This window comes from Xyrauchen texanus, chromosome 30 (genome assembly GCF_025860055.1).
Source record: "Xyrauchen texanus isolate HMW12.3.18 chromosome 30, RBS_HiC_50CHRs, whole genome shotgun sequence".
Classification (NCBI taxonomy): Eukaryota; Metazoa; Chordata; class Actinopteri; order Cypriniformes; family Catostomidae; genus Xyrauchen; species Xyrauchen texanus.
In genome coordinates, this window is record NC_068305.1 from 15,242,373 (window position 1) to 15,264,837 (window position 22,465).

Here is a 22,465-nt window from a genome sequence, read left to right on the forward strand (position 1 = left end):
TTTCCTTTACTGTTTCATTAAATTAAATTATCACACAGTCATACAAACATCCATAAGGATCCATGTGGATCTCTTTCTCGATGTTGATTGTGGCAGTGACAGCCGACTCATCAACTAGACCTCGCGCTCTTCACTTTCAAATTACGTACATCACTTAAAGTGTGATTGTGTCACTCAAGGCCAGCTATAAGGCCTTGACCGGAACATATCCTATATATAGACCACACCCACCAAGAACAAATAAATCTGACAATCTGACATGTGAAGCCTATTCATTTGCACTTTTGAGGAATTCAGCAGATATTCTGAAGGCCTAACGGGGTGGAGCTCAGACACACGTGCTGCTTCGGCTAACAAGCTCAGCTTCGGACATGTGATTTCTGAAACAGCCGTCACGGTGCTTGTTAGCAAAGCGATTGAAAATACATGTGCAAAAAGGTGAATGAGAATGAAAAGATGAAAACAAATGTATTAGGCATGTTAGGTCAAATCAAGTCACAACAGATGTTGTTTCAAAGCAGCTGTACATGAAATTATACTATAACAGAAAATTAATGAATATAATGTCAATATTAGAGATGGGTCTGCTGGCCCTTACAAATTCACCACTGATATATACAGTGTGTGTGTGTGTGTGCGCGTTCACATTCTGAAGGTTGTACTAGGCTCCCAGTGGGATGACTTGCTTACTACAGGTGAGCAACTTTCCAGCATGATAAATTATATGGATACAGTATTAAATAAAAAAATAAACAATAAATAAATCATTGCATTTGAGTTCTTTTTTATTTATTTCAAATAATTTAAATACTGTATTGATATAAAAGGACATTCAGGTAAAATATCAAATTTAGTACATCAGTCTGTCAACTGGGAACCTATTACAACCTTTGGAATGTAATGTATGTGATATATGTTATATTATAGTGTTTGCAAGTCAATTGAATAAACAGTTTGACCCCAGCGACGTGCAAGCGTAATGTGTGGACTTTTCCGTTGGTCCCTTATGTACCATAGATGAATATCCAGTGAATATCAAACTAAAATGAACTTTACCCTGGTGGGGGTCCACCTTTCGCCATCCAAAAAGCTAAATAATAGGACAAATGGCGTCCCGTGTTGATTTAATATGGCAAACATAATTTCATCTTTAAATACAGGGTGATCCCTTTTTTACAGGACAGGTGTCAACCCTAGTAGATAGTGAGAGAGCGAACTAGGTTTTTGAACGAACTTATGTGTGTATGCATGCAATGTTTTCTTTGAAAACATCTTTGAGACTTTCTTTGAGACAGACAGTAGGTCTTGCTTCTATTCAAATGTAAACTGCTGCTCTTCTGCCCTAGACCTTTCTGTCATTTCATCTTTTTCACTAACTGCTACTTTTATCCCTCAATTTCTCTCTCTGCAGCACCCACCCCAGCCCCTCGGCAGAGTTCTCCATCAAAGTCCTCATCCCATGCCAGTGACCCGCCCACCGATGACTCTTTCGGTGAGGCAGAGGGCAGCCCTAGCCGGAGTGGAGAGGAGGACGCTGTAAGTAACATTGAACAGTATTGTGGGAAATTTACTTTTGTACAAAAATGTGTCCGATATATATACACTCACCTAAAGGATTATTAGGAACACCATACTAATACTGTGTTTGACCCCCTTTCGCCTTCAGAACTGCCTTAATTCTACGTGGCATTGATTCAACAAGGTGCTGAAAGCATTCTTTAGAAATGTTGGCCCATATTGATAGGATAGCATCTTGCAGTTGATGGAGATTTGTGGGATGCACATCCAGGGCACGAAGCTTCCGTTCCACCACATCCCAAAGATGCTCTATTGGGTTGAGATCTGGTGACTGTGGGGGCCATTTTAGTACAGTGAACTCATTGTCATGTTCAAGAAACCAATTTGAAATGATTCGAGCTTTGTGACATGGTGCATTATCCTGCTGGAAGTAGCCATCAGAGGATAGGTACATGGTGGCCATAAAGGGATGGACATGGTCAGAAACAATGCTCAGGTAGGCCATGGCATTTAAACGATGCCCAATTGGCACTAAGGGGCCTAAAGTGTGCCAAGAAAACATCCCCCACACCATTACACCACCACCACCAGCCTGCACAGTGGTAACAAGGCATGATGGATCCATGTTCTCATTCTGTTTATGCCAAATTCTGACTCTACCATCTGAATGTCTCAACAGAAATCGAGACTCATCAGACCAGGCAACATTTTTCCAGTCTTCAACTGTCCAATTTTGGTGAGCTCTTTTACAAGCTCTCTTGTAGCCTCTTTTTCCTATTTGTAGTGGAGATGAGTGGTACCCGGTGGGGTCTTCTGCTGTTGTAGCCCATCCGCCTCAAGGTTGTGCATGTTGTGGCTTCACAAATGCTTTGCTGCACACCTCGGTTGTAACGAGTGGTTATTTCAGGCAAAGTTGCTCTTCTATCAGCTTGAATCAGTCGGCCCATTCTCCTCTGACCTCTAGCATCAACAAGGCATTTTCGCCCACAGGACTGACGCATACTGGATGTTTTTCCCTTTTCACACCATTCTTTGTAAACCCTAGAAATGGTTGTGCGTGAAAATTCCAGTAACTGAGCAGACTGTGAAATACTCAGACCGGCCCGTCTGGCACCAACAACCATGCCACGCTCAAAATTGCTTAAATCACCTTTCGTTCCCATTCTGACATTCAGTTTGGAGTTCAGGAGATTGTCTTGACCAGGACCACACCCCTAAATGCATTGAAGCAACTGCCATGTGATTGGTTGATTAGATAATTGCATTAATGAGAAATTGAACAGGTGTTCCTAATAATCCTTTAGGTGAGTGTGTATATGTGTGTGTGTGTATATATATATATATATATATTTATATTTATATGTTGATTTTATTTAAAAAAAAAAACATTTATTTTAATTTGCCCTCTGGAAAAAGTTTACCAAAGTACATTTATTTTCTAACCACATAAAATCTCACTGCATAATTAACTTTTGGCAAATATCTCAATTGAATTCATTAAAATCCCCATTTGAATAATTATGCTTTTACCAGTAAAATTAAATCAACATAAAATAAACTCATTTTTGTGATCTACAACTAGGCCTAAAATAAAATATTAAAGGAATATTCCGTGTTCAATACAAGCTAAGCTCAATCAACAGCATTTGTGGAATAAGTTTGATTACCACAACACATTTTTTTTAACTTCTTTTCTTTAAAAAAAAGTGAGGCGCTTACAATGGAAGTGAATGGGGAATCTGTAAACATTAACATACTCACTGTTTCAAAGTATAGCTACGAGTTGTATACAATATGAAAGTTTACATGATTTTAGTTTGATAATATCACTTACGTACCTTTTCTGTGTAGAATTATAGCCAATTATCATCATCATTCATTCACATATAAACCCTAAAACGACTGTAAAAAAAAATATTTAAACAACTTTAAAGCTCAAATAATACACGAGTTTTGACAGAAGAATGTAATGATTTTTTTTTATTTTATATTATTATTATTATAAGCTTCACATTTCTGCCTTTAAACCCTCAAAAATGTGCCATATTCACTTGTAAGTGCAGTAAGTGCATCACTGTAACCTCATTTTAAGGATGGACGAGTCTAAATACATTTTTGTGGTAAACAACATAATGCCACAAAAGCTCTTGATTGAGCTTAACTTGTACTGAACTCAGAATATTCCTTTAAGAACTATGCTTGATGTTACAAATTAAAAACAGATGAACTCATTACGGGGCAATTTTGACCTCCATATTTGGAATTAGGTGACATTTTTGCTCCGAGACCCTGTCAGTCACTGGTTTTTATTACTATTAAACTATGAACTTTTCCTGGGTTCCTTTGTTGAAAAAGTAAATGTTTGTGTATTGTCTCCTGTAATTATCTCTATAATATCTAGAAATATCTAAAAGAAAAAAATAGATAATGGTAACAATTTGTGCACCTGTTAAATAGATCATGAATTTCCTGATCCACCAACATGCCCAGATCTGATGTACTGTAAGCTTTCCATATTACACTCAGCACAAATGCAATCAAAACATTTTTATTTCCCAATCCAAGACATTTCAGTCAAGCTTGAAGCTTGATCGCAGTCAGTGACAAAGTATTCACCAAAAGATCAAGTTGTAGTATGGTACTGTATATCAATCCAAGGTTTTTGTGGCCACATAAGCAGTTGGCCTTGACTTAAAGAAGCTTAAACTAAAATATCTTGTAATGCTTCCCTGAATCCTCTGTGAGGTTACAGAGGGATGTTCTGCAATAAATGTGTCTTTGGCTTTATTGAGATATTGTATGTTAATTAATTGCCATGGAAATTTATTATTTGTCTTTTATGTGTCAAGTTCCAAGCCTGACCAACAACTATTGTGTCAAATATTAACACAATTTACTTTAAGAACTGGCAAGATGACCATCCAGACTTCATTAATCACATACTGTATACTGTACCTCTAAGTCAAGTCAAGTCAAGACAAGTGGTTTTTATTGTCATTTCAACCATATACAGTTAGTACAGTACACAGCGAAATGAGACAACGCTCCTCCAGGACCATGGTGCTACATAAAAACAACATAGGACAAACACAGAACCACATGAGACTACACAACTAAATAAAATACCTATATAAAGTGCACGTGCAAACATGTGCAAAAATTACAGGACAGTACAAGAAATTTCTGACAATGAACAGGACAATAGGCACAGTGAGAGACCAGTACACATACTATGAGATAGTGTTCTATGCACATAGCAGTTATTGAGGTAGCAGACAGTAAGATCATGCACATTGCAGTTATGAATAATAAAAGTTGAATACATAAGCTGATGAATATTAAAGCATTAAAAATAAGCCTGATTCTCCCCTAGTGCTTTTAATATTTATATTTAATCATTTTCATTACCGCCTCATAAAGAATGTAGTGGCAGCACCTCAAAAAAGACCTCATCAAATAGACCACTAGTTGTCACACTAATATGGCTTTCAAGGTTTGTCTGAGACTACCACTGTATTTCTCTCTCTCACACACACACACACACACGTTGTGTTTCCATGTTTTATGGGGACTTTCCATAGACATAATGGTTTTTATACTGTACAAACTCTATATTCTATCCACTAAACCTAACCCTACCCCTAAACCTAAACCTCACAGAAAACTTTCTGCATTTTTACATTTTCAAAAAAACATAATTTAGTATGATTTATAAGCTGTTTTCCTCATGGGGACCGACAAAATGTCCCCACAAGGTCAAAAATTTCGGGTTTTACTATCCTTATGGGGACATTTGGTCCCCACAAAGTGATAAATACACGCTACACACACACACACACACACATTCTGTCAGATATGACTCATAAGAAAGTGCAATGGAAATCCGGCTAGTGCTCTCTCTTTTTTCTTTCATATTTCAGCTGAACAAATAGTTTAATTAGTCAGTAAGTGAGTGTGTGGACTCCCCACTTTCACTGAAATGGCATTGGGTGCCACCCTCACACTCACTCACACTATACACCCACACACACTCTGAAGAGTGCAGCTTGAGAGGGAATATTCACAAAAATCCATACCGCTTTAGCCCAAAGCCTTTCATACTGGAACATAATACACGACCTTTTGTAACAGTGTTTTTTTCATTAATGGACACATGTGTGGGAACCTTTGAATACATCTGCATGTGGGTGGATGAAGGTAGATTAATAAATGCATTTCTCTCCCTGTATATCCTCCTAATTCTCATTTCTTATATCACTTTCTCTTTTTTTTTTTTTTACTTTTTCCCAAATCTTTTTGACCCCATTCGAATATTTCCTTAATCTGTCTACCCATGTTCCAATATTCCCTTTCCTTTCCATTATTTTCCTTTGTTTCCTCTTCTCTTTTCCTTTTTGTTCCACACCCTCCATCTCTCTCTCTCTCTCTTTCTCCAGGCTGGAGACTCCCAGCAGTCTCTGGGGGAGAGCGAGTCTCGAGCAGAGCCCGAGAGCTCAGAGACGGACAGTCCTCAGGTCGGTAGCTAGATAGCGGCAGGTTGGGGTAGGTATCTGTCATTTTATTTCTTCCTCTCTTCTGCGTGTTGGCCTGCTCCAACCATGATGACACATCAGCACGCCTTCACCCATCCTCACCACCATTACATTGACCCACACATTGTGGCCTTGTGTTGTGGTGCTCTTCTCTCTTTCTGTCTTCATTCCTATTTCTCTGATTTCTAAATCTTATAGGCAATGTTCACATTCTACTACTGGATTTACTATCAGGTGTGACTCTTGGATTGTCCTGTTCATATAATGGATAATGTCAGAATGAACATTTAAATAAAGACTCATTCATATTTATGTGGAAAGCTCTTCCTGATTGGTTACAGATACGATAAGGGCTGGGGCCATAATTTCTCTGACCAATCAGTTAGCCCCCTTCCTGATAAATATTACTGAATCATCCAATCGGGTATCACTTTCCTTTTGAATACGAATGACCCTTCCCCTACTGTTAGAAACTCGGGGGGTTTGGGGGGGATCTACGTCCCTGGACAGACAGCTTTTTGTGTGCATGTGTGTATGTTGTGAGAGCATCATGTAATGCGGATACACGCCTGTGTAATTGGCAAAAAATGTTAAAAAATCCTGTCTTGGCGAGGTATTGTTAGAAACTCAGACTGAAGTAAGCGTAAACAAAAAAAATTTGGATTTGTATAAAAATATCAGATCTGTGCATTAGGACGTGGAGTGATATACCTGCCACTGTCAAATTAGTCAGTATTAGATTTGAATCCAGAATCATCAAATGTCACTGGTATTGGTTCTGACCACTGAAATGTTGACAACACTACCTACAATGTATATTTAAATTGTGCACGGTAGATCTTACAGTAATAGCATTATAAAAAGTAGATATCATGCCATAAAATTGTGAGCACCCCTGCTATATACAGTACTATAAATCTTGGCATCTGCAGTGTCCTTGGTGTGTTCATGAGAGAAGCTCCCATTGGACCCCATTGATTTAAATTGTATGGACTTGTATGAAAATAAATAATGTATCCTGCAAAATATCTTTTACATTCTGAAAAAGAAATAAAGTGATATGAGTTTTAATACAGCATAAGGATGAGTAAATTATGAGAGAATCATCATCATGATTTGGGTGAACTTTAACAGGAGCTTTGTCTTCCTCTCCAATTGCACAATAGTACTATGTTCTGACATTTTTATGACCTGAGAAAGGTTGGCAGCCCAAACATAAGTAATTGATAGCAAATAGTAAAAAGTATGATATGTATATCAGTGATGTGACATACAACACATCAACAAAACTCTGAGCAATAATTTGATTTTGAGTCCTGAAAATTTATGGGAATCTATTTGGTTGTAGAATCCAAAATGTGTATGAACAGAACTGTATTTTGCACTCCAAAAAGGACTGATGATCGTTTTCTGCTGCTGTGTGAACGTAACCTTGTTCTCTGCCTTTAGCTCTTCTCTCTCTCTCTCTCTCTCTCTCTCTGTGTTTCTCATCTCGCCATCCCTGCCTGCTGCTCCGATCACTCTTATGATGGTATGCGACTCATGGGAATATGATTTATATGTCTTTATTGTATGATTTTGTGTTGTTTGTGACAGAGGATGAGTGAAGGTATGTGTGTGTGTGTGTGTGTGTGTGTGTGTGTGTCTCTTTAATCCCACAAAGCTTCATGAGGTGTGTGAGTATCAATGCTTTTGACGTATTATATATTTTTTAAACAGTGGTGGTGCATGGCATACCCATGAACATCATGAACACTCCACATCTAAGTATCTGTGTTGTGCTGTCACTTCCTGATATTCAAAATGAGGTCATGGATGTTTTTATATTGTCTCTCTTCACAGCAAAGCACACAACATACTGAACTGATCTGAACGCAACTAAACCACATCGATTGACATGCAAACTGCAGCAGATAGGTCTTTGTTTGTCTTCGATGGCAGTCCATTGCCACTAAATGCATAAAAAATGCAAAAAATGCAGGAGGCAACATACTCTGCTTTTTTGTTGTTGTTTAGTGAAAAAAAAAAGAGCAATTTCAGCTAAATAAAAATGTGCTTTTGAGTCACTCGCCAGTTGGCCAGAATTGCAACATGTGGGTGAAATTGAATCGTAAGAATGTTAAACTAATTTATATTAATGTAAGTGACAAGTACGATTCAAATCAAAGCATGCCTTCACTCCAAAAAAATTATAATATGAAGATTTATGCATTTGAACTTCCTAGCAACATTCCATTAAGTTGAATTGAGTAATGTTTAAAAAAAAAAAACATATATATATATATATATATATATATATATATATATATATATATATATATATATATATATATATATATATATATATATATATAATATTATTATCATTTTTTCCATGAAATTGAACAGTGTAAATCTTAAAAATAGGCTAAAATAATTTTTGGGATTGTTCTCACAACTTAAAAGGCACTGTAAGCTTTCTGAAGCCTTCACATGACTAAGCTGCTGAATTTGCCACACCCCCTCATTTCAAAACCTCACCCTCCAAAGAAAATTTTCAGACCAAATCCCAGCAAAAGAGCAGCAATGTGTCTGTCAAATTCAACAGTGGCACAATGGCGCCCTCAACTGACAAACATAGCCTCAATGATCCGCTTCAAATACAACACTATGAGAACAAGAAAAATTATTGACAGGTGAAAAGATTCAATGACCCGTGGTCACATTTTGTTTGCTGCTTACAAATTCTACATATGTCACAGAGACTGATGAGATATCTCAGGACACTTATTTCATTAGGAGTAAGACATTTTTTTATACTTTATCATGATTTTTGTCTTTTTTACAGCAACTTTAACCTCAAAAATGTATCAAATGTTCATCTAGGATGTGTATAGTTTCTCTTTTTTCTCCAGAAGTCCATGTGGAATACTCTTCGTATTTTAAACTAAATAAAAGGGAGGAAAAATTTCGGAAAAGGACATAAACAGCCCTGTACATCAGAAGATAGTTCTGTTTCATATTATAAAAATGTGAAATATTGAAAAAAAAATAATAATATTATTTATATATATATATATATATATATATATATATATATATATATATATATATATATATATATATATATATATATATATATATATATATAAATAAAGCAGTGTCATGTACAGAACAAATTCTCAATGACAAGTGTGGCAAAAAAAATATATAAATTAGACTCATACAACCCATTTCCTACACCAATTGCATGAAACACAATTGCACCTTGATATCTATTCAGGCTTTAAACTTTCAAAATGAAAATGGTCTAGGTGCTGTTGAGGGAAAGAGAGAGATCACTCTGTGGTATCTATCTGAAGAAGACGTGAGCTCATCGGGATGAATCATTAATGAAGGGCTCGGGGAGCCACAGGCCTGTTTTTCTGACTGTAGGAAGAGTGATGTACAGCCTCATCTGTACCAGCCTAATGAATGAAGCTCTGATCCCCACTGAAATATTCACACAGCTACACACACAACCTATAAACACACAGAATGAAGCACTGATGTGTCAGTCCATTATCAGTTGAAGGCAAATAGGTTCGTGGTTGGGTAGGGCAAAATGTAAATTGTAATGTTAATTGTAAAAAAGAAATCAGTTTGTGTATGTTTTTCATTCAAGTTGTAGAAGCTTTAGTAGCTGTAGTGACAGTCCCCACTGGAGCAACTTGATATGAAGTGTCTTTGTCAAACTCACATTTGTAATAGAGTCAGAGTACACTGATCACCCCTTGGGACTGAATCCTTGTGTACTTAGAATATTAAACATTATGTTACTACTACTCCTCGTACTTGATTATTGTGTATGTAATCTGCATTCTATTATGGTGAAACTGTTTGAGTATTATAGCACTGATACGGTACCTTACAGTAGGTCAAGGTGTCTCAATCCGGGGTGTTCAAGATTGTGAGACATGCCAATACCAAATAAAATTTTAAAATAAATAAATAAATAGCCATTACTCTGCAGCTTTAATTATTAATTTTTGTATATAAGATCAATGTGTAATTTTGGCACCACTAGCAGTGGCAAACAGAATTGAAAAAATAGTGACTGGTTTCAATCAGGTTTCCCAAACACTTCTATTGCCATCTAATGTTCCGACAAACAGGCAATCCTGCCCCAGTCTCAGGCCATTAGTTGGTTGTTTCTACTAGAAAAGTCCAGATACCAATACTGGTATCGGTATCGAGTCTGATACTGCGCTCATGTACTGGTACTCATAAAAATGCTCAGATACTAAAAAACAATACCATTTGACGTACCAATGTCATTACGTAAACATTCTGTCCATAAATTAAAATTACGTATTTATTATTCAAATTGCAAAATAGATTATTTAGCTGCAAAAGTCATGATTTAATGAGATAAATACATAGTTTGCATGTACTTCAAATGTGAGCACTTGTGAATGTGTGGAGACAGTGTTGTGCTGACACCGGCTGCTCATACCTGTTAAAGCTCCTACAAGGCTCATGCAGGGAAAACACCATCATCACACGCTCTGATTGTAGCAGATGACAGTAAACAGAGTGCACATTCACATTGTAGCGTGAGGCACATAAAGAGTACATACTTATTTAATTAAATTGCAGTCTTTTGTAGTTTAATAATCACTTTGAGTCATGCAGCAACCGGCTTTTCCAGAGTTGGAATCTGTCATCATAACATCAGTGCTCCTTGGCCAAAACGACACAGAAACACTTCAAAATAAAAGCTCTATCAAAATTAAAGGTAAATTTATAGGGAAAACGTATGATGTAAATATATCACTACTGTATTTATGTAATATTCACTGTAATACTACTACTACTAATAATAATAATAATAAATCAGTAGTAGTTGTATTATAACTAAGCAGTATCTAATATCTGTGATGCTCTGTTATGCAGCACTTTAAGTTACTACTAATCAATGTTGTATAAAGTATCTATCTGTCATGTAAAAGTAAATATATCATAAGGAAAAATTTACTCAAGTAAAAGTTAAATTAGCTCATGAGAAAAATACTTAAGTAAAATTATTAATGTAACTGATGTTAAATTTACTTAAGTATAAAAATTACAAGAGTTTTAAGTAGAATTAACTTAAGAACTGCTCTGACCAATCAGTTAGCATGTAAATGCGCTACTCATCTGGTGCAAAATAACAAAGTAAACAACATGAATTAAAGGGTTAGTTCACCCAAAAAGGAAAATTCTCTCATCAGTAACTCACCATCATGCCATCCCAGATGTGTATGACTTTCTTTCTTCTGCTGAACTCAAATTAAGATTTTTAGAAGAATATTTCAGCTCTGTAGGTCCATACAATGGAAGTGAATGGTGCCCAGAACTTTGAAGCTCCAAAAAGCACTAAAGGCAGCATATATGTAATCCATAAATGTTATACATAAGACTCCAGTGGTTAAATCAATGTCTCTAAAGTCATCCAGCTGGTTTTGGGTGAGGACAAACTAAACTGTAACTCATACTCGCTGTATATCTTGCTTGCATCTCACTTACATCTTAATTTGTGCTCTGCAGAAGAAAGAGAGTCATACACATATGGAATGGCATAAGGGTGAGTAAATGATGAGAGACTTTTCATTTTTGGGTGGACTATTCCTTTATTGGTGCATTCAAGTCCCATCAGAATGATCGTATATGCAAGATTAGCGCAAATGAACAGCACCACAAAGTTGTAAATCTTGTGAGATTTTCTTTGAATGCCAAGATGGAGGCATGTCAATTTAAGAAGCATGGTAAGAATCAAGCAAATTGGTGACTGTACAGTTTAGATTGAATTCATTTTCTGTGCTATTGCTGAAGAATAAAGCTTGCCAGAAAATAAAATGAATTTAGCTAGTTTATAGACTTTATTCACATTAAAGCCATCTTTGATTTTTAATGGGAATGACAACGAGGCTATGAGGGATAGACCTAACATCTCTTCAATGGCACGAATGGTATAAAGCTGTATAAAGCTCCTAGATCACATTGGATTTAGGGCTGCAACAACTAATAGATAAAATCGTTAGTTATCGATAATGTAAGTCATTGACAATTAAGTTCATTAGTTGGATATTTGCAGTCAGGGGCATAGATTCCAGGGGTGATATGGGATAATAACATCCCACCCAATAATCGAAACAAGCAAGTACAAATCCCCCAAAGTTCAAACCAAATCTACACCCTTGTGTAGAGGTGAGCACAGAGGAGCCCCGTCAGTGACGTCACATCACAGCCAAGTGAAAATGTGTTGCATTATGAAAAACATCGGAGACAAGTTGAAGTGGAAAAAGCATGACCCAAAATGTCCAGCACATGTTAGCACTTTCTAAACACCTCAAAGAAGATCATAACAGTTTAATGTGGTGCGGTTGCTGCGTCAGGTGCATTGACAGAGTGCTTGGGCTGTTTGATGCTCGAGACTTGTTTCTCTCGGGCACATCGCTTACATTTTACTGCTATGTTCTATGTTTTATAATATAAACACTTTATGAATTCAAAATCAGCCATGTATTTTGCTAAACTGTTTGTTCTTATGATAAGCCAGTCTCTGTTAAAATCTAATGAGCGAGCGTGCGTGCGCACATCTGCATCAATCAAAGCGATCGCAATGGAGAAAGGGAGCACAATAATTTTGATTAAACTGTCCAAACTCATGCCACGATTTCAGTTTCAATGTAATCAATTGTGCAGCTTTCATGAATATCAGATTGAAGTTTCAGCAATCGAGGTGTGCCGGTTTTTAAAGTGTTTTCTCCTGCTCATGTAAGCGCATGTAATCAGAGACTAATTGGCAGAGATGGGCCACTTCTATTTAAATGAATGGGAGAAATTGGAACACCCAACCAAGAAACTCTAGCAGCCAATGGTCAACGGATGTAGAAAGGAAGGTAGTCCCGCCTTACAGGTAAAAGAGCCAATCATCTTTTATATACAGCTGTCAATCAACTCAATAACGTGCATGCGCATTAGCTATACAAGGCAGGAAAATTGCGTGTTTTTGCATAAAATGAGGTAAAGAAGCACAATTTATGATTCCAATATTATCAGATTTTATTGCTGATTTGAAATATGTTCTTTTATCGTAATCTTGACTGACCGTTTTTGAGTTTTTTGTGTCCCAACATTCAAGTAGATAGGAGCTGCACTGAAATAGCCTCCTGACAGCGTTCCAAAGATGGCCGACAGTGGACTGACTTGCTTGTAAGATTATGTAAAACATTGAGCACCGGGATGAGTCTTTTCAGCGCAAGTGTGAATTTGCACAGGGTTTAAGGATGATTGTACTACATTAAACTGCATGTAATGCTGAATATAATGTATAATAATGCTAAGGGTCCTGATATTTGAAAGTCCTCCTTATAATGCCACATGTAATGTCTGATTTCACTAGTAAATTATACTATGGCTATAATTGCAATACACACTTTTATTTTTTAAAGAATAGTTTAGAAACATGTAATCGGTGAAAACACTATTTTAAAAACTATAATATAAAAATACTTAAATGTATGTAATCAGTGACAGTGTACGAGCATATACATCTAACATAATTATGTATTGTTCAGTTGGGCAGAATTATTCATATTTCTATTCTCGTGTCACTATTGCCCTCTTCTGGGCTGATTTTTTGTCCCACTCTATTCCGATGGATCATTTTACTCTTTAATGATGACCACTTTTTGTTACGTTTTACAAGTAAAGGAACGTTTCACATATGTCCTGAAAGTAATAATAATATTAAATTCAAACTTAAATTTTCATGATTCAAGCTTTGTTCAAAGTTTTGTAGAATTGTGAATACAGTATATCAAACCAAATCCTTACGCCCTTAATCATATCAGTTTTTTTTTTAATCATATCTTAATATACAGGATATAAACTTTCCTTTTTATCTGATCAATCATAGAAATAATCAAAAAATATTAGGTTGCAGCTCTAATCTGATTTTCCACAACTCATGTTATTTCTTAAACTCATGAGTTCTTTATATACTGAATGTAATTTGACAGATATTTGGTTAATGGTTTGTCCGATGAACACTTTAAACTGCAGTACAGCCCTTTGAAGAGATGGCAAGTCTATCCCTCACAGCCTCGTTGTCATTCCCATTAAAAATCAATGATGGAACTAGCATAAATAAGGTCTGTAGGCTATGAGGTGACAGGCTTGTGCAAATAAATAGCATTGCCCACCAGTACACAGTATGTTGCCAACACAAGAATGATGAAAATAAGACACACCTAATGTACATGTCTTGTATTGGAAAATTGCAAAACAGGCCTATTCTGTCCAACTAAAATCACTTGAATACTCGTTACATCACAGTTACGACATCTGACCTTGTAAGTACGGACTTCGCAGGAGGACTTGAAGGCAGTTTAATACTAAACCACAACATAACTGAAATAGTGTACCTTAGCAATCACCTAGAACACCCTAGTTTACATTCTGTAAATGTTCAACAGGGCCTTAGCAAGAAATTATGTTCCCCCTGACTGTATTTTGGTCTAGGCCCCTTTTGTATTAAAAAAATTAAGTTGAAAATTGTTGTGGGCCCCCTGGACCTGTGGGCCCTTAGAATCGTTGCCGACTTTCACCCCATTAGCTACGGCACTGATCATCAATGTACTAAAAGCAAAGAGAATACTTCAGCATCCACTAAGAACACTGTAGTTTATAAAATAAATATTGTTAGAGATTTCCGGGAGCACTGGTAGCCTAATTATTTATACACATTGTGTCATGCCTTGGTTAAATTAAGAGTCTGGAGAAATTTATCAGCGTAAAAGTATTAATTTTCTATTCAAAATGTAGTGAAGTAAAAGCAAAAGTCCAAAGAAATATTTAAAACTGTACTTAAGTACAGTAACTAAGTATTTGTACTTTGTTACTATACAACTCTTCTACTACTACTAATAATAATAAATAAATAGTAATTGTATTATAATTAAGCAGTATATAACATCTGTGATGCTCTGTTATGCATAATTGTTATGCACTTTATTTGACAAAAATAACTTCAATGTTGTATTTTGGATTGTGTGAGGTTCTGTATATAAGCACTTCATTTGATAAAAATAATACCTTATTATTTTGAGAATTAATTTTTATATTTTCATTTGATTCATGTTTTTATGACTCATTTATTTAAACACCATTTTGATGATAAAATTAAAATAAACTGTTGATATGGATTTTAGTGGGGGAAAAAAAAAAAAGGTATCGTACTCAGAATCGGCGAATACCAAAAATGAAGTATCGGTACTCATACTCGTATTCAAAAAAAAAAAAAACATCCCTAGTTTCCACCCAAATCAACTGAAAAATGGCTTACTTACAGCTTTCTTTGCATATTCAGCAGGGATAGGAGAAAGAATTTCAATAAAGTACGTTTAGAAAGATTTAGATCATAGGAGTTCAACTGACAAAATGGTTGGAAAATCTGCAGGGTTCATGCTTTACAACCCATACGTATGCATTCCCTTGAATCTTGAGTCTTGATGATTTTTTTTTGGCATTGTCCTGTTAGCATTCATCTTTTATCCCTGCTGAAAAAGCTGTATTTATGCTCATTTAGTGCTGGTCTAACTTTTTTTCCAGGGATTGCACATGATTAGCAAAGCTGCTTGAGTTAATACTTCCTGTTTAATGTATATGATGTAGCATTGTCGGTACTGTGGTTTGCAGAATTATAGCAGTGGTTGGATTAAAATTCAGGTTGACTGAGGATGATGTTGGCATGGTCTGTGCTGTCTGCATGGCATTGTTCAGTAACAGTAAGCACGCTCACTGACTGTGACCTTCTGTTGGCATATGAGCCTGTTCTGCACTCTCTCCTTTATACTCCAGCTGTCGAGAGCGATCCCTTTCTTTCCACCATTTCTTTCATTCTCTCCACCTTTCTCTCTCTCTCAGTAGTTTTGAGTAATCTATTTGTCTTTCTCTGCCTGTCACTTGCTTAGTCACCCATTTCTTTCATCATCTAACACCTCTCTTTATGTTCCTCCTCCCACACTGCCTTTCTACTCGGCTCTCCTCTTTTCCTTTTTTTCTATTTAATTAATTTCTTCATCTGCTATTTCTCTCATTCACCCTCTTCTGCTCTCTAAAACACTTATCCTGTCATCTTTAGCCCTGTGTGTCCATTCGAGCGCCCACGGTGGGCAGAAAGGTCAGTAAGTGAGTGGTAATTGCTGTGTGTATTCTGATTCACAGTGTCTGATTTCAGACTGTAGGGTTCTTCAGGCCACAGTCTGGACAAACATGGACTGACAGCTCTATTGGTTCTTATCTAAGCTCCCCTTCTTTGATTCTCATTTGCTGTGTTGCTCATAACTTTTAGACGTACATTTTACTTATTTTTTTATCATGAGAGAAATTCACTGGTCATTAGGCTCTACCGTTTTGTGATATGTTCATCTTTCAGGTTAGTAACTAGTGGTGATGATTTAACGTGTTAATTTAGTGTGATTAATTAATACAAAAATAATGCAATTAATCATCCCCTCGACCTGTATGTAAATTCCATAGAAAGGAATGTGTCAACTATCAGAGAAATTCAAGTTTGGTGTACCACCTTGATGCAGTAGAGGGCAGTCAGAGCTCCACCTGTACAGGCAACGCGCCTCATCAAACCAACGAAACCAGGCAGTTCAGCCTTCGAGCCAACGTGCTTTTTCGCTCAAGGACAGCTGGACATGCTCTCGGGCAGGCTGGGCAGCTATTTCTTATGTAAAAAACAAGTGGGAAAAGACTGAAATTTCCTAAACTGTTCAACATATCTGAAATCATCAGTTCAATTTGACAATAATGGTATAAATTGTGTTTTTTTTTAGCTCAGATCACAAAAAAAAAAAAAAAAAACCAGGCTGGTTCAGCATGTGCTGTCTTGAGTTGACTGACAGGTGAAATCTGAATCTAAAAGGTGATTGGCTGTTTTTCCTGTAAGGTAGGACTTATTTTTCTAAAGTGCCCATCTGGCACACAATTACATAGACCAACAATTAAAAATAGCTCAAAGAGAAGTACAGTATATATATATATATATATATATATATATATATATATATATCTCAATCAAATTAAATCACTTTATTGTCACACTACCATGTACACAAGTGCAACAGTAGGTGAAATTCTTGTGTGCAGTTCCGAGCAACATAGCAGTCATTACAGTGATGAGACATAATCCAATTACAGTAAACAACATATTTACACAAAACAATTTACATATCAAATGTACACATACTTACACAACACAACAATTATATACAATGTACAGTAAACAATACACACAATATAGAATACACAATATACAATACATATATATTATATTACAAATTGATTTAGGAGCCATTCACAGTAAATATTCATATGCGATGAATTTGGTTAATTAATCGGCACATGAAAAATGAAAAATGTTAATTGATTTACTGCCCGATTAAAAACACATTGCCCATCACCTCTTCTTTCAGAACATGTGCATCACACAGAGGCAATTTGTGGTCTGATTATCGTGTACACATGCTGGTCAAAGCTGAGCTACAATCTCATTATCTAGGTCTGTTAGTCCAACTTCGCAAAAATTTACTGTTATGATTTCACCCAAACAAATACTTTAAAAATACAAATTACTGTTTTTAATCCATCTGAAATCAAATTTTAAAGTGCTTTTAAAGTGATTTGCTGGAAAATATTATGGCTAAGCTGGTCCACCAGCAAGACCAGCACCAAACTAACATTAACCAGCTTATTAACCAGTCTGGACCTGCATCAAAATGAATGATCTTTCCAGTAAGGAAGACTCCCATGATGAATTAATTTGACTGAATATGAAGATCTATCCATTGGAAGTAGAGGAAGGGACTGGCACATTTCTGGTGTATTTGGTCACTCTCTCCCATCTGCAGCAATTTTTCTCCAGTTAGTTTTGGTGGAGCTGATGGTACCATGGTGCAAGTTAGTAACTGCAGTATTTGTATTAAAGACCTCTGTTGCCACCTGGTGTTGAATAGGAGGAACTATGCATATTTGACAGATAGGCTGTGAATGGGAAATAGCATTTTCCATCAAGGTTGGCTATTTGCACTTAGTGTACATAGTCACTGCCAATTAGCACTGCAAAATATTCATTCTTTTATTTTTAAGATGATAACTAGACAGCACTCGTTGAATTAAACATGTACATAACGTGTAAACAATATAGTCCAGTTTGAGACATTTCTGCACTGTGCATATTGCATACTTTTTATTTAATTTTTTTATTTATCTATTTATTTGTAAATATAGTAGACATTATATACACATTATATATTGTGCAGTAAGCAGCAAAATGCTAACATTCCATTTTGAACATTGCCTTATTCAAAATACATTGATTATGTTATTTTAATATAAAAAATATGTTAAATTTCCTGTTTGTTAAAATCTTAAGATAATACAGGGTTTTAATAACTTTTAATATAACATTTTAACTTAGTTTTCACCATATAAATAGCCATGAAATCTTGCATGATGATTCCAAACAAACACAATTTGCTGTTTTTAGTGGGATCCGTGGTGCTGTGGACTGCATGTGCTCTTAAAGGGTTAGTTCTCCCAAATATTTTAATGTTCTTATCATTAGGGTGCTACTCACCCTAATGCCATCCCAGATGTGCATGACTTTCTTTCTTCAGTAGACCACAAACAAAGATTTTCAGAAGAATATCTCAGCTCTGTAGGTCCATACAATGCAAGTGAATGGTGACCAGATCATATGGATTACTTTTATGTTTCCTTTATGTGATTTTTGGAGCTGCAAAGGTCTGATCACCATTTACTTGCATTGTGTGGACCTACAGAGCTTATATATTTTCCTAAAAATCTTTGTTTGTGTTCTGCTGAAGAAAGAAAGTCATACACATCTGAGATGGCATGCGGGTGAGTAAATAATGAGAGAATTTTCATCTTTGGGTGAATTATCACATTAACATGTCCAGTGATGGCGATAAAGGGGGCAACACAGGTTTGAGTCTAGCTTGTAAATTGTCCCGATCACATTTCCTCCTGTCTCTCCCTAATAATTTACTCTCACTCTCTGTGATCTATGAAAATAAAAGCTTTTTTCAATAAAAGTTCTGCTTTTAGACAGCAAGTGGATCATCCACTCCAAAGAATGTTGTTGTGGGTGTACGAAGAGAGGCTGAAATAAATATAGCAGTTTTGTTGATATTTAAGTAACCCTGGTCTTTTTGTGTTCAGGGGAAGGACCCTCTTTATGCCCAGATCAACAAAGGGAAGAAGTGAAGGATTATGGGAACTTTGCACAGATGTGATCATCGCTGGGGGAGCAGGAGACCAAGACACTGGATTCTGAGTTTGATTCCCTGCCCTGTGTGTGTGTGTGTGTGTGTGTGTGTGTGTGTGTGTGTGTGTGTGTGTGTGTGTGTAGTTAGCAAGTGCATCTATCTGTATGTGTGTGAGAGCAAGTGAACACATCTACTTGTCTATGAGTGTATGAGAATTTGTGCTTGTTTGCTGTGACTCCAGCCTCAATGGTCCTCTTCTCCCAGAATCAGCTCAATGCAGTGAGGCCCAACACAGCCTTCACACAGCCCTGTCCCCCTCTCCCCAGACCAACACAACTTCCTCTTTTTCTCCCCACCTGGAACTTGACAGGCAGACTCTTTGTGTTTCTCTCTTGTTCTTTTTCACTATGTTTACTGCACATGGACTGACAGCGGGGCATCGGCCAACGTAATAACACTACTCACAGCCTTATGAGCTCAGCTCTGCAGTCTCTCTCTCTCTCTCTCTCTCTCTCTCTCTCTCTCTCTCTCTCTCTCTCTTCCAATCACTGTCTTCGTCCTGCTTTCTGTCTCTGCTAATTTAGAGACCATGTGGTGTGGGAAACTCTTCAGAGTTGCCTGTCGGTCCCCTGTTCACACATGTACTTGTGCACACATGCTAAAGAGAGTTGGGGAAATCACCATTTCACAATCCAGCACCATGCAGATCAGACCACAGTAATCAATCACGAGGTAGTCCAAGTGGATCCGTCTGTGATATATGTGATTCATCCATTTGGGCTTGTTTGGTATTCCTCTCCCATATATTTGAGATTCTGCTGCTAGAAAGCTATGCAGAGATAAAAACACAAACTGTAACTTTCTGTGTACCCTTCAGACAGAGAACCGACACAAGGAGCAACTTTTGCCAAATCCCTTTCACTGGACAGACTTCAGAGCAGCTTAATTGGATTTGGGAAGGGGCGCTTGGAGGGTACGAACATTGCAAAAACAAACTGGAATCTGTGATTGAACTGTTCCTTCTCTATAGCTTTTGTACACTACTAATGAAAAAAAAAAACATGACATTGACATTGACATTTTATAAGTCAGTGGAGCCCTTGAAGTCAACTTTAGATGTGCTTTAGGGGTAAACATGGCTTGAAAGTCTGATCATTGGTTTGCCAAACTCATTTTGTAAATAATGATAATTATTATTATGAATAATAATGATGACAGTGACGACAATGTCTACAAATAATAACAATGAATAATGAATAATGGTTCCAATTTTAACAGTGTTCATTCCATCCTACAGACTTCCGTGCCATAAAATAGGCTGGCCTTAGTGGTGCAAACTCCTCATGAAACCCAAGCAATATTAACATTTGTGTCCCAAACTCCTAAACGGTTTAAGTTGCCGTCTCACAGTCACAAGCATGTTGTCAGTCTTTTGAATGCAGCAGGATATGGAGACTGGAGTCATTTTAAAGTGGCCCGAGACAAACATGTGAGACTTATTGTTTTTAATATGATTAAAATGGCCCAGTGTTAAGTAGATGGTGTCATATCTATGTGCCGTCTGGTTGTACATTTGTCCTGATCTCTTTTGGTTTGTTATCAAGAGAAAGTTGGTAACTGTGATGGAGCAAGACCAGGGTATCTCAGTGTTCATGCTAATGCAGCTATAATAAAAATACGCATGCACACAAATACAAATTCATACACTTCAACACACACAAATTCACTCACAGAGACATTAAAGTCAACATGAGATCAAAATGAACCCTATATACTTTCTTGTTACATGTTTCTGGTCATATTGTGCATGATTCATCAGTGCACATTATTCCAAAGAAACATATTTTTTTGTCTTCGTTTATCTTTTGTTTTGATCTGATCAATTGTCTCAGCCTCTGAAACAACTTTGCTTTTTTAGGACACGTCACTTTGGTTTATTATTCAAATTGGTTAATGTTAATCAATAGTTTGATAACCATGCAGACATTTATTTAGGCTACTGTTGAAAGTAATGCAGCCTTTTTAAAATGTAGCCTATAGTTAATGCAGTAATTTAATACTGGTTAACATTAATGTAATAAAGGTTACGGTACTAATATAAAATAATGATGGGTTTGAAAATGAACCATTACCATTGGGATATGTTGAGATGCCACGAACAACTGCAAATTTCAAGACTACATAATGGGATAAAACACTCACATTTCACGATCCAACCAATTTCCTTTGGATACGATCAAGTTCCACCCTACATTCTTTAATTGTTGAATATTCTGTTTCTCTCAGATATACGTCACATTACAGATGTAAAATGGGTTATGATTGACATTTCATGTTGAATTTAAGGCCTTCTGATTCCAAATTAAAACACAGTTGAATACCAGAATATCTGTCTGTAATCCAACCTTCAATTAGAGATTATCACCATCATTAATGGCACCTGTTTTCATTGCATCTGTAGACATCAGAGCATTTCATAAATGTGATGACTTCCTCCTATTTTATGGCCAGAGTCCTATTTTAATTTGACTTTACCTCAGCTAATGATTCGGTGATGTAAAAGGACACATTATTTTTATCTTGATGATAACAATATTCTACAGTGGATTTAAAGAGGGTTTTTTTTTTCTCTTGATTTATATAACCCACCATGTAATACTGTTACCAATAAACACATCCCAAAATGTGTTCTGCCTCTCTTTAGCAACAACGTCTCAGTTAAACTAACTACTTATTATAACTCTTTTGTTTGTGGAATAAATTAATGGCTTACAAATACATTTGAAAGATAATATTTCTACAGTTGTTACAGTGGAAAACAAAATCTTTAGATATTTCTGTAATGCTGCGTCCATGCCATTAAGTGTCAGTATAAAGTCAAAATCTTGATGCACCTTTGAAATGTTTTGTAGACACTTAACCATGACAATCCCTGTATTGTCAGATTATGAACATCACTTACTGTAATGCTGAATAAATGAACACCCTTTGAATATGCAGTATATTAAAGGAATAGTTCATTAAAAAAAAAAAAAACACAAAAAAGTGTAGATTTTAAAAATATTTATCTCTTCTCTGCAGGTCCTTATGGTTGCCAGAACTTTGGAGCTC

At 36.3% G+C, this 22,465-nt stretch overlaps 1 protein-coding gene across 2 annotated transcripts in view; it reads left to right on the forward strand.

Annotated features, from left to right (window-relative positions):
* Positions 1 to 22,028, forward strand: part of dab1a (DAB adaptor protein 1a) — a 263,993-nt gene extending 241,965 nt beyond the window's left edge. For both annotated transcript variants that reach the window (XM_052098301.1, XM_052098302.1), the window contains 3 exons: positions 1,412 to 1,536; positions 5,955 to 6,060; positions 19,308 to 22,028. In XM_052098301.1, coding sequence (XP_051954261.1) covers positions 1,412 to 1,536; positions 5,955 to 6,044 — 215 coding nt within the window. In that variant the 3' untranslated portion in view covers positions 6,045 to 6,060; positions 19,308 to 22,028. The remainder of the gene's footprint in view (positions 1 to 1,411; positions 1,537 to 5,954; positions 6,061 to 19,307) is intronic.
* The last annotated feature ends 437 nt before the right edge of the window (positions 22,029 to 22,465 follow it).